The sequence below is a fragment of the Enhydra lutris genome, unplaced genomic scaffold, assembly GCF_002288905.1.
Source record: "Enhydra lutris kenyoni isolate GAN:26980312 unplaced genomic scaffold, ASM228890v2 scaffoldscaffold60, whole genome shotgun sequence".
NCBI classification, from domain to species: domain Eukaryota; kingdom Metazoa; phylum Chordata; class Mammalia; order Carnivora; family Mustelidae; genus Enhydra; species Enhydra lutris.
The window spans coordinates 3,962,737-3,977,729 of record NW_019154144.1 but is presented as its reverse complement, the minus strand read 5'-3'; the positions used below and the strand labels follow the sequence as shown (position 1 = coordinate 3,977,729).

The following is a 14,993-nucleotide window of genomic DNA, read 5'->3' as shown; positions in this document are numbered from 1 at the left end:
GAGCCCGATGTGGGGCTCAATCCCAGGACCCTGAGATCATGACCTGAGCCCCAGGCAGAGGCTTAACTCACTGAGCCACCCAGGTGCTCCTACCTTGTTAATTTTTAAATCTAGTCTAACGATCATCTTGGCAAGTATAGGAAGTTGATTTCTTCATTATCCCAGACTGATTGGGCTCAGAGGAACTGATATACAGTAACCAAATTCATAAGCATTTGAATATTCTCAATTTCTTTATTTAAATAGGAGGTATTCAATTCCACCAATAGAAATGTTCTTATACCCTATCCAAGATAACTGCCCAAATACTTCAGTATGAATAATTTGGGAAGTTAATGCACTCATCATAATGTCGCTTGGTGAGCAGGGAATCAAAGCAAAGGTAATCTCCATCAAAAGATAGTTCATGCTAGTTATGGTGGAAATTGACAATCCATCCCTGTCCTCCAGAAAAGACTTCTCTAGGGAGTATGTCTCCCAGATCTTGGTTTTCTTTCTTGGAAGATAGCATCTTGATACTTTGTTTCTCGCTGACTACCATTTCTTCATTGCAGACTGTGCTGGATTTATTAACATTTTCTTTTCTCAGATATGCTAATATCACTGATTTCACTAAGATTGTGTTTTGTTCATATTCTTTCATTATGTGTTCTAAATGATCTGAACATTCTGGTCTATACTAACATTCCTCTTTAAATTAAAAAGTGCATCAAGTGCCTCTGAATCTACAATGTCATTTTCCAAATGACCTTGGAAATTCATATGGAACTATGTGTTTTCTTGTTGAGATGCCTGATCTCAACTCCAATTTAATTTTCTAAAAATAGTTTAAATAAAATCAATTCAGCTACTTTAAATTATGAAATGGAAAGATAATATGCTAGTTTTCAAAGCTTAATTTACTAATCTTAATTATATTTGGAAAAATAAATTACCTGATAAAGCTTATCGCGTTTATATTTCATTTTAAAAATAAAAGGCAGGGGCGCCTGGGTGGCTCAGTGGGTTAAAGCCTCTGCCTTCGGCTCAGGTCATGATCCCAGGATCCTGGGATCGAGCCCCACATCGGGCTCTCTGCTCAGCAGGGAGCCGGCTTCCCTTTCTCTCTCTGCCTGCCTCTCTGCCTGCTTGAGATCTCTGTCTGTCAAATAAATAAAAATAAAATCTTTAAAAAAATAAAAATAAAAAGATAAAAGGCATCTTAAAACATCATAAGGATTTCTTCATAAAAACACTATTAATAGCTACTTACATCTGTTTAAGTTCTGTGTATTTGATGAAAACTTTATCTGGAAGACTGTGAATTTTGTTTTTCTTAAGAGACCTAAAATAACAGTTAAAGCAGACTTCATTACGGGTTTAATGGCCAACCACAGTTATCCCTAGAAAGTGCATGCTTGAAAACAGGATATTTAATGATACTCCATGCTACTTAACACACATCTGAAAATGACTGTAGTAACTGAAAACTCCCTTATATGAGAATGAGAAGTCCAAAAAGCAAAATTAAAGCAGTTTGCAAACATTTGACAAGTCTGGTCAGTTAGTATCATAGACTAGAATGTCTATCGTGATTTAACATCTTTACTCTCTGCGTAATTTAACAAAATACAACAAACAAAACCACCACCACCACCACCACCAACAAAAGCAACAGATAATCCTAACCAAATCATGCTTGCTCAAATTATAACATGACTGTAAATTCTGAGACTCTCAGAACATTTTTGCAAAGTACAGGAAAACTTCCACAGTGGTAACACAGCTAGCTTCATAGACCTTTTATATCTTTGCAAACTTGGACAGTTATCACTATTTAAAACAAGAGAAAATAAGTTAGTGGTTTTCTTTTTTATTTCCATCTTTAGTTGTACAGTATTGGCATTTTGGTAAAAACAAGAGATCAGAAAGTAACTGAAATGAACACTCCAGACCACAGACATTTGTGAGCTAAATGATATCCAGGCAATCTAACACTGTTTAAAACCTGTTTTCTCTGGAGAAGAAGCGTGAGGAATTCTCTGATGGCTGGTGGTTTAAAGGGAGCTTCTATTAGTTTGCTAGTATACAAGTAACATAAAACAGAACAAGGGGAGGTTAGATTAGACTACATGGTTTTCATATGACTTTACAGGCAAATATCTGCAAGTTGTGAATTCTACTCACAGTAATGTCGTATTGTTGGAAATCCTTGGCACAGACTTTAAGCCGACATTTACACATTCCAATTCAGTTCCTTTGCAGTCACAGGGTTGTGGATACTGATTTAGAACTAGGGGGCAAAAGAGTAGTATTTCACTGGGGAAAAAAATACTTTTCTTTAATTATGACCTTATCTCTAATAAATGACATTGTTCTCTCTTCATTGAATGTATAACATTTACACCTTCAGGGCACTAATTCGGGCCCATAATAAAAGCAAATAAGAATTTTCACCTAGTCGAATACAGACTAATGGGATGTTTCATCTCAGTTCTAGCTTCCAGTGGTCATTTCAGAGGCACTTAACAAGTGATTAGAAAGAAACTACAGAAAGGTTTAAATGGCAAAAAAGTGTATAGTGAAGCAAGATTAAGTTCTCCTCAATGAAAAACATTAGTATGATGGAGTAAATCTGTAATGGGTATAATTGAGTCAGTTTAATTGAATTGAATGACACAAAGAGGTTGCTCAACAAATGCTTGTTGATTAAAATTAAATTCCATTCTTTTTCCCCTTTCAAACTTCTGGAGCTGGGAGAAAAGAGATGCAGTTTCTGTGAGAGCCTCCATTGTGCCTTATTAAAATCGACCAAGTTAGATCCCCTCTTATTGTGGTTCTTTGTTTTTCATTCCTATAAAGATATAGTGGAAGACAAAAATTGTAGAGAAGCTATAAAGCTGAGAGAACCAAAGATCCATCTATCTGAAACATTCTGAAGGGAAAAAAAAAACACTTCAGAATTTACTGTGAAGAAGCTTACATAGTTATTAAGATAATGTCATATAAAGGAGTGAGAAATCCAAGGAGAAACCAGGCCAAGTTGTCCCATACGACAGACAATCACACTGCGTGTGTGTGTGTGTGTGTGTGTGTGTGTGTGTGTGTGTGTGTGTGAGAGAGAGAGAGAGAGAGAGGAGTGATATTTATGGAGCACTTGATTTTGCCTCTGATCCTATGAGTAACTCTTTTGATGGGAGCTAAGAAAATGAGGATTATTTTCCAATTTTTATATTTACTATTATTTATTTAAATCTTTATAAGTTCTTTCTAATTGCTCTGCTTCCTTTAAATCACTTTTATCCAAACTTTTAAAAATCAATTTCACTGAATTTTGGTAAATTCAACAAACTTTTATTGAGTACCTGCTTAATTCGAAAGATGTATTCTAGTGTATAAAATTCTGGAAAGTATTCTATGTTGTTTATAAGTTTATGCTAATTAGCTCAACTTCTTAAAGCTAAGTTCAGAATGTTTACTTCAATGTTTATTGACATTAAAAATAGTGGTTATTATTAGATGGAAAACCTAGGGTTTGAAACTTTTATTTCCCAATAAAAGAATCCAATGTAGTCAAGCTGGGCCTGCTGTCTAAACCAGCAATGTGAGCATAGAACCCTCACCTGTAAGTCAGTGATACCCATAGACTCTGGATTCTTCTTTATAAATGCTTCTTGCATCTCTCTCTACTCATTTTTCTCACTGACATTTTCTGGACTCAGATTCTGAGTATTAGTCTGAAGTATTACAGGACACATAATGATTAGTATCTCTTTCACCATACTTTCTCCTCAGCCTTGGCAAGGTTGACATTTGGGGAAGCTCATTCTCCAGTGTGAGGGGCTGTCTGTACGTTAGAGGATGTTCAACAGCATCCTTGTCCTCTACACACTAGATGCCAGTAGCAAACACCCAGCTGTGACAACCGAAATGTCTCCAGACAATTGTCAAATGTTCTCTGGGGGCAAAAGTTGCCCAGGGCTGAGGACTGCTGTTCTATTCCATTCTCTATAATTCTGTCTCACACACGCCCCTTATCATGTGCTTCTTCCTATTCATTGAAAGAAAATAAGCCCACAATTTTGGTGATTGCCCAAAATTGTGTACAGCAGTGATCTGCACAATGGGATGCATACGAAGTGACCTATTGTGGTTCAGGAAGAAAATATTAGAACTTTCAGTTATATTTATTTTTAAACTTTTAATTTATCATTTTTATATTTGATCCTCCTGTGATGTATATGAAAGCATATAGTAAGTGGTGATTATAAACTGGTTGTTACAAAGTGTATAATATAGTATTAATATACCGTTTAATATAGGTACATTATATATACATATTAATATACATACATAATTGTACATGCACCTTCATAATTATGCCTATATATACATTATACACATGTATGTAACATAGGTATGTATAAAGACATGATTTTATCTACAGGGTAGAGGCCAATGTCTAAAGTGTGCACCCAAAACCTTTTATGGGCTGGCCTCATCTTCTAGGTCTAGCTCCAGCTCCTCTGCCCCATGCACTCAGAACCACTGGGAAAGACATAGTGATCTTTACACCTTCCTACCCCAGTGTTTTGCAGATCTTGCTTCCCGGCTTGTCCTGTTACCTCCACTCATTCCTTCATCCAGGGACTTCTATGTCCATCTCAATGTCATCTTCTCTGTGGATCTTTCCCCACCCCTAACACAGCCTTCATTTCTTCCAATGGGCTTTCACATTACCTTGTGCAAACATCATTCCTCCAGTTTAACACTACGTTTTACCTTCCCTGCTTCCATGAGGATTTATCTTTCTTGCTACAATATGAACTATTTGTGAGTTGCAACCACATCTTATTTATCCTTGTACACTCAGCCCTTAACATAGGGGCTGGAAAGCAGTTGGTGCTCAATATCTTTAGTGAAACACTTTCTTCAGTAAAGGGAAAAGATCTTTATTATTTGTCATAATTATTGAACATCTATATATTCTTGCAATCATAGGCTAATACATCAAATGAGCATGAATAAAGTATGCTGTTTTCTTCCATCTCTCAGTCCCATGGCAGACAACAGCCGACAACAGACCAGCTGACCAGTGAAACACATTGAACTGAAATTGAAATTCCAGAAGGAATTTAATCACCCTACCCATATGAATCCATGCACCGCAAATCATGTTGCTCACAAAGCTGATACTGAGTTTTTGAATCAATACCACTTACAGCACTCCTGTGTTAATGCCACATTATTAGCATTTCCATGGACTGTGCCAAATATAGTCGCCCATCCACTAGTGTCTCCTGTGAAATGGTGATGAATATGTGTCAGTTATTCTATAATTCAAATATCAAATTACAAAACAAAAGTATAAGAAATTGATAATGAAATCAGTTAAAATCAGTTTAAGTAATTGAATGATAACATAGATGGTAAGGGAGAAAAAGCTAGGCCAACATTTGAAGTTTTCCCCTTTTTTGAAGTTACAAATATTTCAAATGTGTGTATTGGAAAATATGGAATGGAAATAGATAACTGTTTTACATACATATATCCATCTTGAAAAATGTTACTTGTTTCTAATGCTGACAGTTTAAATGTTTCATCTTTAATTTTGAGGCCCTCAGAAGAAAATACAATCTGAATTGTTTCGTCATCTGCATATTGCTGCATATGTGTATGTAGATACGTACTTGATAGGTTTAACGACTAATAATAAAATATGTGTCACCTGACCTTCTTAATAAAGCAAAAGCATAAGTTCCTTTTAATAAAGACCATCTGGTCCTGTGGAGAGAAATCATATTTTCTCAATTTGTCCGAGGACACAGCATGCTTATTTGCCAAATTTCCTTCTCCTTTTCTGCAAGAAAATTCTACTCTTTTTAAAAGAGAGGACTGGTTCTGAAATATCATTTCTTCAATATTTGCTATTAAAATGGTAAGATACATATTATAATATGCCATACTAAAGTTCATACAAATAGAAGGGTAAATTTAAATAGTTTTCCACAGGTCCCCTTTGATCCCTGAAACCTTTAACTTGTTTCTATTTTTTTATTAATATGCACAATGGTTTTTCAAATGATTGTATTTGATGCCTTCACACAAATTATTTTTAATTTGCATTCAGAACACCCTCATGAGGTAGATAAACATGCAGGGTGTCTGATTCCCATGCAGTGGAGAGGGAATGCCAAACATTTGACTGACTTGCCTATTGGCATCCTGACAGCTGCGCTCATCACTGAGCAGTGTTTGAGCACCTATGATATACTCTATTGTCTTAGGCTCTGGAGACACCAAAACAAATAAGACACAAAGAAGAACTCTTCTTAAAAAGTTCATGTCTAGTGAAAGAAGTACAGTGAAGAGACAAGGCAGCCCTTAGTATGACCATACAGGTATAGCAGGAAGCCGTGGAAACAGAGAGAACAAGTGCTTATCTTAGACTGGTGGGAGAGCTTCAGGGTGGGGAATTGGGGCCAGGGAAGCCAAGTCTCTCGGGTGAAAACGGGACATGAACTGCATCCCAAAGAGGAGCATGAATGATCCACAGAAGGTGAGGATGGTAGGTTCCATGAGTGGGAAGCATGCATGAATACTCAAGGGCAGGAAAGCAGATTCTAGAGACAGACACCTGGCTTTTCTGGACGTTGTTGTCTCACTTTGATTGCTAGTTGGGCAATGCCAAGGAATGGCAGTTCTGTGCAGTAGAAGACACACAGGATTTTTTAAATTGTGGAGGTCTGTGTTCTAGTGCCTACTCGCTCATTATCTCATTAACTAGACATGTCAACTTGGCATCAGCTTCTTCAAGTAAAAATATACTTCTTCAAGTAAAAATAATATTATATTAGACAATATATACATTCCCAACATACAGACCTGAAATGGCCTGTAGGACTTTTGGTGATCTGGCCTCTGTCACCTCCTCACCCTCTATATCCTTGTTCACTCTGCTCAAGCCATACTGGCTTTTCTGTCCCACAAACACATTTTCTTATTTCACTGAGCCTCAGAGCCTTTGCACTTGCTGTTTTTTTGGTCTGAAACTCTGTTTCTCTACAATTTTTTATGGTTTGGCTCTCAATTCAAATGTTATCATCTCAGAGAGGTTTTCTCTGGTTGCATCATTAAAATAGCCCTCCCTTCATGTCACTTTCTATTCCATCATTTTGTTTTCTATTTTTGTGGCACTTATCACTCTCTGAAATATTTAGTATTTAAATAAATATTAATATTTAAATACATTTTATTTATTTATGTACAGGTTTATTGTCCTCCTTGTTCACATTGCCCATGTGAACTCCTTGAGGGTAAGACCTCCTCTCCCTTAAGCCTGCTCTGGTTGGGTGAGTTGAACAGCCCCTGGCACATAGTGGGGACTCAACATAGATCTGTTCAATAAATCAATTCTCTAGACAGAGCCCATTCACACTTTATGAGAGGTATTCTTGTAGCTGAACCAAATTACCAAGCCAAAAAGAGGTAGTTATAAGAAGACATTTAAAATTAGAATATGGGCATCCAAGTAGATTTCAAAATATGACTTCAATTTTTATCAATTTTTTTATTTCTGATTTAATCAACTTCTACCTGTGAAAATTCTGGTCATACCACAAATAAATTTGGGGCACAATTATTTGTGTTATAGTAGGATTCCCTGTAGAATACCAAATCATCTCTTTCCTTTCAGGACAATTATTATTTGGTCCAAGCACACTTTGAGGGCATTCACAAGGGGAGTGGGCATCTGGAGCTGAGTGGGGAACTCACCACAGTTGTCCTCATCAGCCCCATTCCCACAGTCATCCACACCATCACAGTGAAAAGCACGGGGTAAGCACTTGGTAAGATTCCCACAGGGAAAGTATCCTTTTTGGCACAAAGGAGTGATTGTACTGCCTTCAGTCAGTGGAAAATCTATGCAAAAGAGGGGACAGAAATATTGTTAATATGGCTAAAGTCTTTTCATGGCATCCCCTTTAATTTTCTTAAGAACCCTAAAAGTGGAGTTTGTCTGATGTTATTCCTAGCACACAATTTCTTTGAATAATATTCTTAATTATAACATTCTAAACAATCATGGTCATATCTAACCCCAGCTATATCAACAATGGGACCAACGTTCATTTTGAACTAATTTCAGGAAGGCAATAGTAAATAAAACTAAAGTAATTGTCTTACTTTCATGTGAAATCAAAGAGTTGTCCACTCTTGGAAACAGAAACGTAAAGCCATGAGCTAACAGAATTAAATAGATGGATTTATTTACTTTTTAATCCTTTATGAGGAGGAGTTGAGGTGACATAATAAAAATATACATGCAAAAGGACAGTTTAAGTGTGAATTAGAGAGAAATCTAGAACTACATTTGAATAGGGAGATATAATGGTAAGTAATGACATGTAACACTCACTGAACTTACTGTGTCCCAGGCCAATTGCACAAGTGGTTTATCTCAGTTATTCCTTCTACCACTCTATGTATGGGTGATATTTTCCTTTATGTTTCAGGTGTAAGGAAGTTAAGTGCTGTCATCAGTTTAGAAAGACATAGAAGGTTTGTTCTCTGTCCTTCTGCTATATTAAAAAGTGTGATATCACCAATCCAAGGGAGCTCCTGGTCTTGATGCCAACCTTCAGTGGCATGGATAGGAGCACCTTGCTAATGCCCCTTGCTCCCTTCAATTAGTTATAATGAACCACAGTCATGTCTGAGTGTACACTCTCCTTCAGTCAATTTTTGTGAAGTTTTGTCTTGCATTCCTTTAAAAAAAAATACATGACTTCCACAATTATACTAGAGTATTTATAGAAAGCATCTCTTTTTTTTCTGGAAAGTACTCTTTCGAAATTCAAAGAATGTCTCTTACATCTAAATTTCTGAAATGTTTTTGGTCATCCTATCCACAGAGTAATTTTGTCAAAGTTAATTACATTCTTTTTTATTCCTTTTTCATTTTCTCATTCAACCTAGCCACTATTCAGCTTTTGTCCTCTCTTATGTTCCCTGCACAAGGAGACTATTTTTAATCCACCCTCGAAGAGAACTTATGCCCCTTGAAATGCAGCTTCCTGCTTTAATTGATATCTTCATAACACAATGTATGGGGAGAGAGGATATGAGAACTAAATTGTCTTTCATAGGGAGGAGGTTCATAAAAAATAGTTTAACATCTTAGAAAACACATGATATTTTGTATTGTCTTTGCTCAGTTTGTCTAATTTTCACTGCCCTTTAATAAATACACGCAGAGACACAAAGAGAACCTGGCCCTCCTGGGGGACAGCTGGACATACCAATGCAGACTCTACTCCAGAAGCTGCTGCTGCCCCATCTGCTACACCTTCCCTAGATGGGGAGGGTGGCTCTTGGATGCTTTTCTACACATTGGATTTTTGTTCTTACCAAAGCAAAAAATACTTCTTTTGCTGTTGTTGCAGTGGTAGATGAGTGATTTACTATTAGCCGCTTGGCATAAGACCAGTCAGGTCTGACTGTTTCAGGGAAATTCTGCTGCATGGCTCTGGGAGTTGGCTTGTTAAGCCTATTCACACAGGGAGAGGAGTACTGAGTCACATATTTTTTTTTTTTTTAAAGATTTATTTATTTGTCAGAGAGAGAGAGAGAGGGAGAGAGAGCGAGCACAGGCAGACAGAATGACAGGCAGAGGCAGAGGGAGAAGCAGGCTCCCTGACGAGCAAGGAGCCCGATGTGGGACTCGATCCCAGGACGCTGGGATCATGACCAGAGCCGAAGGCAGCTGCTTAACCAACTGAGCCACCCAGGCGTCCCTGAGTCACATATTTTTAAGTCTCTCCTTTCTTGTAAACATTTCTGTAGAGGGAAGATTTATAAAAAACTAGTAGTCCTCCTGTCTTTGGAACATAGATGAGTGAGAGTCAATATATCTTAGTGAAGCAGCTTTGAAATTTTTTATGATACTAACTCACAGACATGTATTTAGTGTCACAATTCAGCATACAAACAGACTCACACTGAAAATAAAGTTTCTTGAAATATAACTTGCTTTTTCTTTGTGGGATACACTCTGATCATTGCTATTCTATCTTACTCACATTTGGGATTACAAGCCACTAAACTGATCTCATGATCCACTAATGGTATATGACAAATATTCATTCGTGATGAAGTACTCTGGGGACCATCAGACCTGCCTAGACTGGAATTCTCTCTGCCACTCACTAGACTTTAAGCAAGCTACTTAAGCTCAAAATTTAGTTTCCTCATATTTAAAATAAAGTTCGTGTCATATCCCCCTTATGGATGTGTTTCAGGAGCTAGATAAGCTAATGCTTATGAAGTACTAGAGAGTGCCTGGCCCATAATAAACCCTCAGTTAATGTTGGTATGAGGGCAATTTCAACACAGAGCAAGAAAATAGGACTTTAAGAAAGAAACGCTAATGTAGAAAGAAAGCTTGCTGTGCCTTAGCATTGAAGAATTTTTTATGTGATTTCTAAGAAAAAAATAACAGGGACCAAACGAAAGCTTCCCCTACTTCCTCAGGTTTTTCTATTTGAAAATCCATATGACATATATGGTTTCTATTTTAAGCAGCCTCAAATCACTTTGAAAGCTAACAGGGAGTTGTAAGTGATAAAAAAGCAATGAAAATACCCTTACAACCTCATAATAATAGTATTTTCTTAATGATCTAGTAGAGGTGATTAGACATTTCATTAAAGACAATTTTGAAATAGAAAGCTAAGACATTTTGAAGGCAATATATTGTGTTCCCTTGGGGGTTTAGCATGAAGGTAACCTTGAATTCCTTGCGGGCTGAACGTAACTAAGTATCCATCTCCCAGATGCAGATTCAGAGCAAGATAAGTAATCAACTGTCACAGACAAGAGGGATCAACCTTATTTCCCTGTCCCTGGAAGGAAAATGGAATACATCTGGCAAGTTAAGGTGAGGAAAGGGGAAGGGAAAGACTAACCATGTGCAAACTGAACTTATCAATTACATTCCTCTTAACCCCTATTTTGCACTCAAGAATGGCATCTTCCTGAAGACATTCTCAAGGTATAAATTTTATGTGGAAGGAAAATAAATAAATGAAATCTATTTCTTATGCTTTCCCTTCTGTATTCTAAATCCCTTTTGTCGAAGTGCCTGGTGCTTACTTGACGCTCAGTCATTTTTTTAATGAACGAATGAATAAATGGATCATTTAGGAATAAAAAGAATTGAAGGAAGAGCTCTTTTCAAGATTTAAACTTCCCAAAATTGCAAGCTTGTATTTTTATTTTAATAACAAAACTATTGTTTAGTTTTCCAAGTACTCCATTTATTATTTTTTCCTGCTGGTTATATACTTTAAAATAATTAAGAATTCCTGCTGTATTTGGCACATACTGAAAAAGAATCAATAGCAGTCTGTAGAAAGCATATTCTGCCATCTAGTCTTCCTGCCATCTGTGGAAGTGGAAAGAGATAAGTTTTTATTGAAACTTGGGGATTATTAAAATGGAGGATGCCTACATAAAAGCTATGTTGATAGCTTCTGCAGCGATTTCTATGGGACCCTTGCCAAACACACAGCTGAGGGGAGGTTCGAACATGTGAGAGAAAATTGCTCAGTGAGTGCTTCTTCTCTCTTCTGGTCAATATTCTGGACATGTCCGTGCAAAGAGCTTTTTAAATGACTCCTTGATAGCCTTTTGAGGCCAACTGGACTGCTGCCCAAGACATTTTTTGCTGCCTGCCAACGCCTTCCTTGTGTTACTGGGAAACAACAGGTGAAAATGCTTTTTTAGGCCCTTAGTTTAAGAATCCATGGAGATGTGCAAGTCCCTCTTTGTTTTCTCTGATTCTTTGCCAATAATAGTCCTGTGTGAAGCTGAAGAAAGCACTTTTCCCTTCAACGTGGTGTTCTGGCTGAGATTCTTTCCACACTAACACCAGGGATGACAGCTCTACAGTCTCAGGGGGAACATACAGGATCCTGGCCAATGAGGCCATTTCCCAGAATGCTCCACTCCTAGTGGAGTTCAATTCAGATGCAGATGACGCCTCTGCTATTGACTGAAGAGCCTGCTACTCTTTCCTCTAAAGAGAGGCAGCACCAGGAGAAACAGTTATTTCACATGCAGAAATGTTAACAGTGCCTTCGATGTGCTAGGTCATTAGGGTAGACAACGCCTAGTCCCACCTAGAGCTGAGGTGCTAGGATGTCTAACAGAAACATCAACTCTGTTCACGATGCAAAGCAAAAGTTAATCCAGCTCGTTCGCTGAATCCACCTTCTAGAAGCCCTCCTATTTCTAGGAAGAGTCTGAGCATCATAAAAGCCCACCCTTGTGGGATGGATGATTTATTGTTTGTTTGGTGGTAACGAGTAAAGTCTTTCTAAAAAACTTTTATGCTAAGGTGAGTGGACAGAAATTGGCCTCTTGTTTGTTGTTTATTTAAACTTAGAAATCTTATGCTTTTATGCCTCTGTGTGGTCCTCCCTTCCCTGACAGTATTGTGTGACCATATCAACCAGGTTGTATAGGATTCAATCCAGTTTTATTCATATATTTACCCACCTACTTTTCATTTTAAAGACTGCTGTCTTAACAGAGTTTCTCTAAGCTTCTATTCTCTGACATGTTCTTCTGGGACAAACCAACCATCTCAGCCTGCTGAAAGTCCCTCAGGATTCTATTCACAGATGTTCTGCAGAAACTACCACCCCATCTCCCTCTGAAGATGATTGTCCAATGTTTGAACAAACAGATTGGGGGAAATGATGAGAAACCAGGTGGAACAGAGTATAAGCTCAACAGATGTTTAAATTAGAAAACAAGAGAACTTCAAATTGCCAGTATCACCATCAACAAGGATGGATCTCAGACCCATGTTTTCCTTCGCTGGGTGCCTTTATGTGGCTTATGAACTGAATGTTGTGTCCCTTGATGGGTTATAAAAGATATAAGGACGATAGGAAGACTTCTCTTCCAAAAATATCTCTGCTACTCACCATTAAACTGCTTAAACTTCACCTTAAGGATGAATTCTTTTAAGTTAAAATATTGTCTTTTAGTATTTAGATACCTAAATTGTTCTGCATGAGTTTGAGAGACTTTTCTTCTTAAAACCTGCCTGAGCACAATGCACTGGGAGAATGATCACCGTGGTGGATGACGGGAAGAAGAACATGGAAAGAGTGCTTGTGAAAGTGAAGCCTGATGGAAACTTGGCATGAGAAGTGTGGAAGGGAGTGAGGGTGGCTCCCTTTCCCTTCTCTTGCTCTTCTAATTCATCCCCAGTCTGCTGACTGCTCTGTCAAGGGACTTTCACCGGCTATTCCTCCTGTTGCTGGTAATTCTCCCCAATTCTAGTTCCACTGACTTACAGATTTACCTACCTACAAAACTCTGCATGTGTCTGGGCAGGATGTACCTCACACAAACATGGGGCACCATTCACATAGACAGCTGGTGTTGAGCCAATAGAAGCCAACAGTCCTAGGCTGAGGCCCTGAGTCCTTCTTTGATGACAAAGGATGAAGATCTCCTTCCCTGCCTGTGCTGAAGTTGTTCATCTATGTTCTATATTCCACTTGACCTCATGTTCTCAGAATCTCACTTGTTAATTATCATCTTTTACTTCTATATTTTAATATCCCTGTTTCTCCACCATTTTTTAAAAGATTTTATTTATTTATTTGTCAGAGAGAGAGAGGGGGAGAGAACAGAAGCAGGGGGAGCAGCAGTCTCCCTGCGGAGCAGAGAGCCATCCCAGGACCCTGAGATCATGACCTGAGCTGAAGGCAGATGGTTAACCGACTGAGGCACCCAGGTGTCCTTCTCCACTGGTTTTTAAATATTAATCTTATTCAATCAGATCTCATCTTCAAAACCAACCAACCAACCAACCAACCAACCAAGCAAACAACAATCAACCAACCCATCAACCCAAATTCTACTGTATCTGCAGCAGAACTGAGACCCACTTCTCTCTTGAAAATTAAATTTCTCAAAAATTCATACAAGTCAATGTCTCCACTTCTTCACCAACCTTTCTGTCTTCAACCCACAGTGTTTGGTCTTGGCCTTGATGCTCTGCTAAAAGTCTCCCATTGGAATCATGTCCTCTTTGTTATTAGAAGCAGTAGATATTTTATAGTCTTCCTCTTACTCAGTTCTCTGTAGCATTTGACACAGCCAACCACAGCCACCAGGCTGAAACCTTTTTCTCATGGCTTTGTGATATCTCACTGCCCTGGTTTACTTCTGCTCCATATTCTCTAAAGCTCATATATCTCTATATATCTCATCTATATCTATATCTATATCTATATCTATCTATATCTATCTATATTTATATCATCTATATCTATATCTCATTGATGCTTTGGCTCCTTTTTCTTTGTCAACACCCTAAAGATCATTGATAAGCATATGGTCAGAGACTTCTGAGACCATCAAGTCAATTAAAGAATTAAGAGGGACCTGCAACAAGTTACTAATATTTTAGTTTTTGTCAAATAAGAAAAAAAAATTTTAAACCCTAAATTACCCGGTATTACAATAATGATTTATTAGAAAACAGCATTTTATCATTAAAAATTACACAAAAAAATTTACACACGAAAAAAGACAATCCTTTAAAGGAATACACTTAGCTTTATGGAAAAAAAAAAAACTAATTTATTTATGCTTTTGGACTGGTAAAACTTTCATTCCTGATAGCAGAGGCCTGGAACATAGTGTTTGGAACTATGTGTGAGAAAATCGAATTTGGCAATGTTATTAGAGTTCTTTAGAGAGCTTAGCCCTCTGGTCTATAACTCACAAATATTTTCATTCAGTCTGTCATTTGTCATTAATTTTGCTTATGACAGGGGCTCCAGAGATGGATGTATCAAGTTCTGACTTTAAAATAAGTATGCAAACTAAAAATAGAAGGTAACTTGCTTGATTTAATAAAAGATATCTGTAAGAACTGGTAGTATATATAGTATATATATATGCTTAATAGTGGATTTTTGAAGGCT

General features: G+C 37.5%; 1 protein-coding gene across 1 annotated transcript in view; it reads right to left on the bottom strand.

The window, feature by feature from the left end:
- The window catches only part of LOC111158557 (relaxin/insulin like family peptide receptor 2), a 56,442-nt gene that overhangs the window by 31,180 nt on the left and 10,269 nt on the right, over window positions 1–14,993 (bottom strand). Inside the window, exons 2-5 of the mRNA XM_022520659.1 lie at window positions 7,756–7,902; window positions 5,202–5,279; window positions 2,167–2,272; window positions 1,253–1,324 (exon numbers count right to left, since the gene is read on the bottom strand). Coding sequence (XP_022376367.1) covers window positions 1,253–1,324; window positions 2,167–2,272; window positions 5,202–5,279; window positions 7,756–7,902 — 403 coding nt within the window. The remainder of the gene's footprint in view (window positions 1–1,252; window positions 1,325–2,166; window positions 2,273–5,201; window positions 5,280–7,755; window positions 7,903–14,993) is intronic.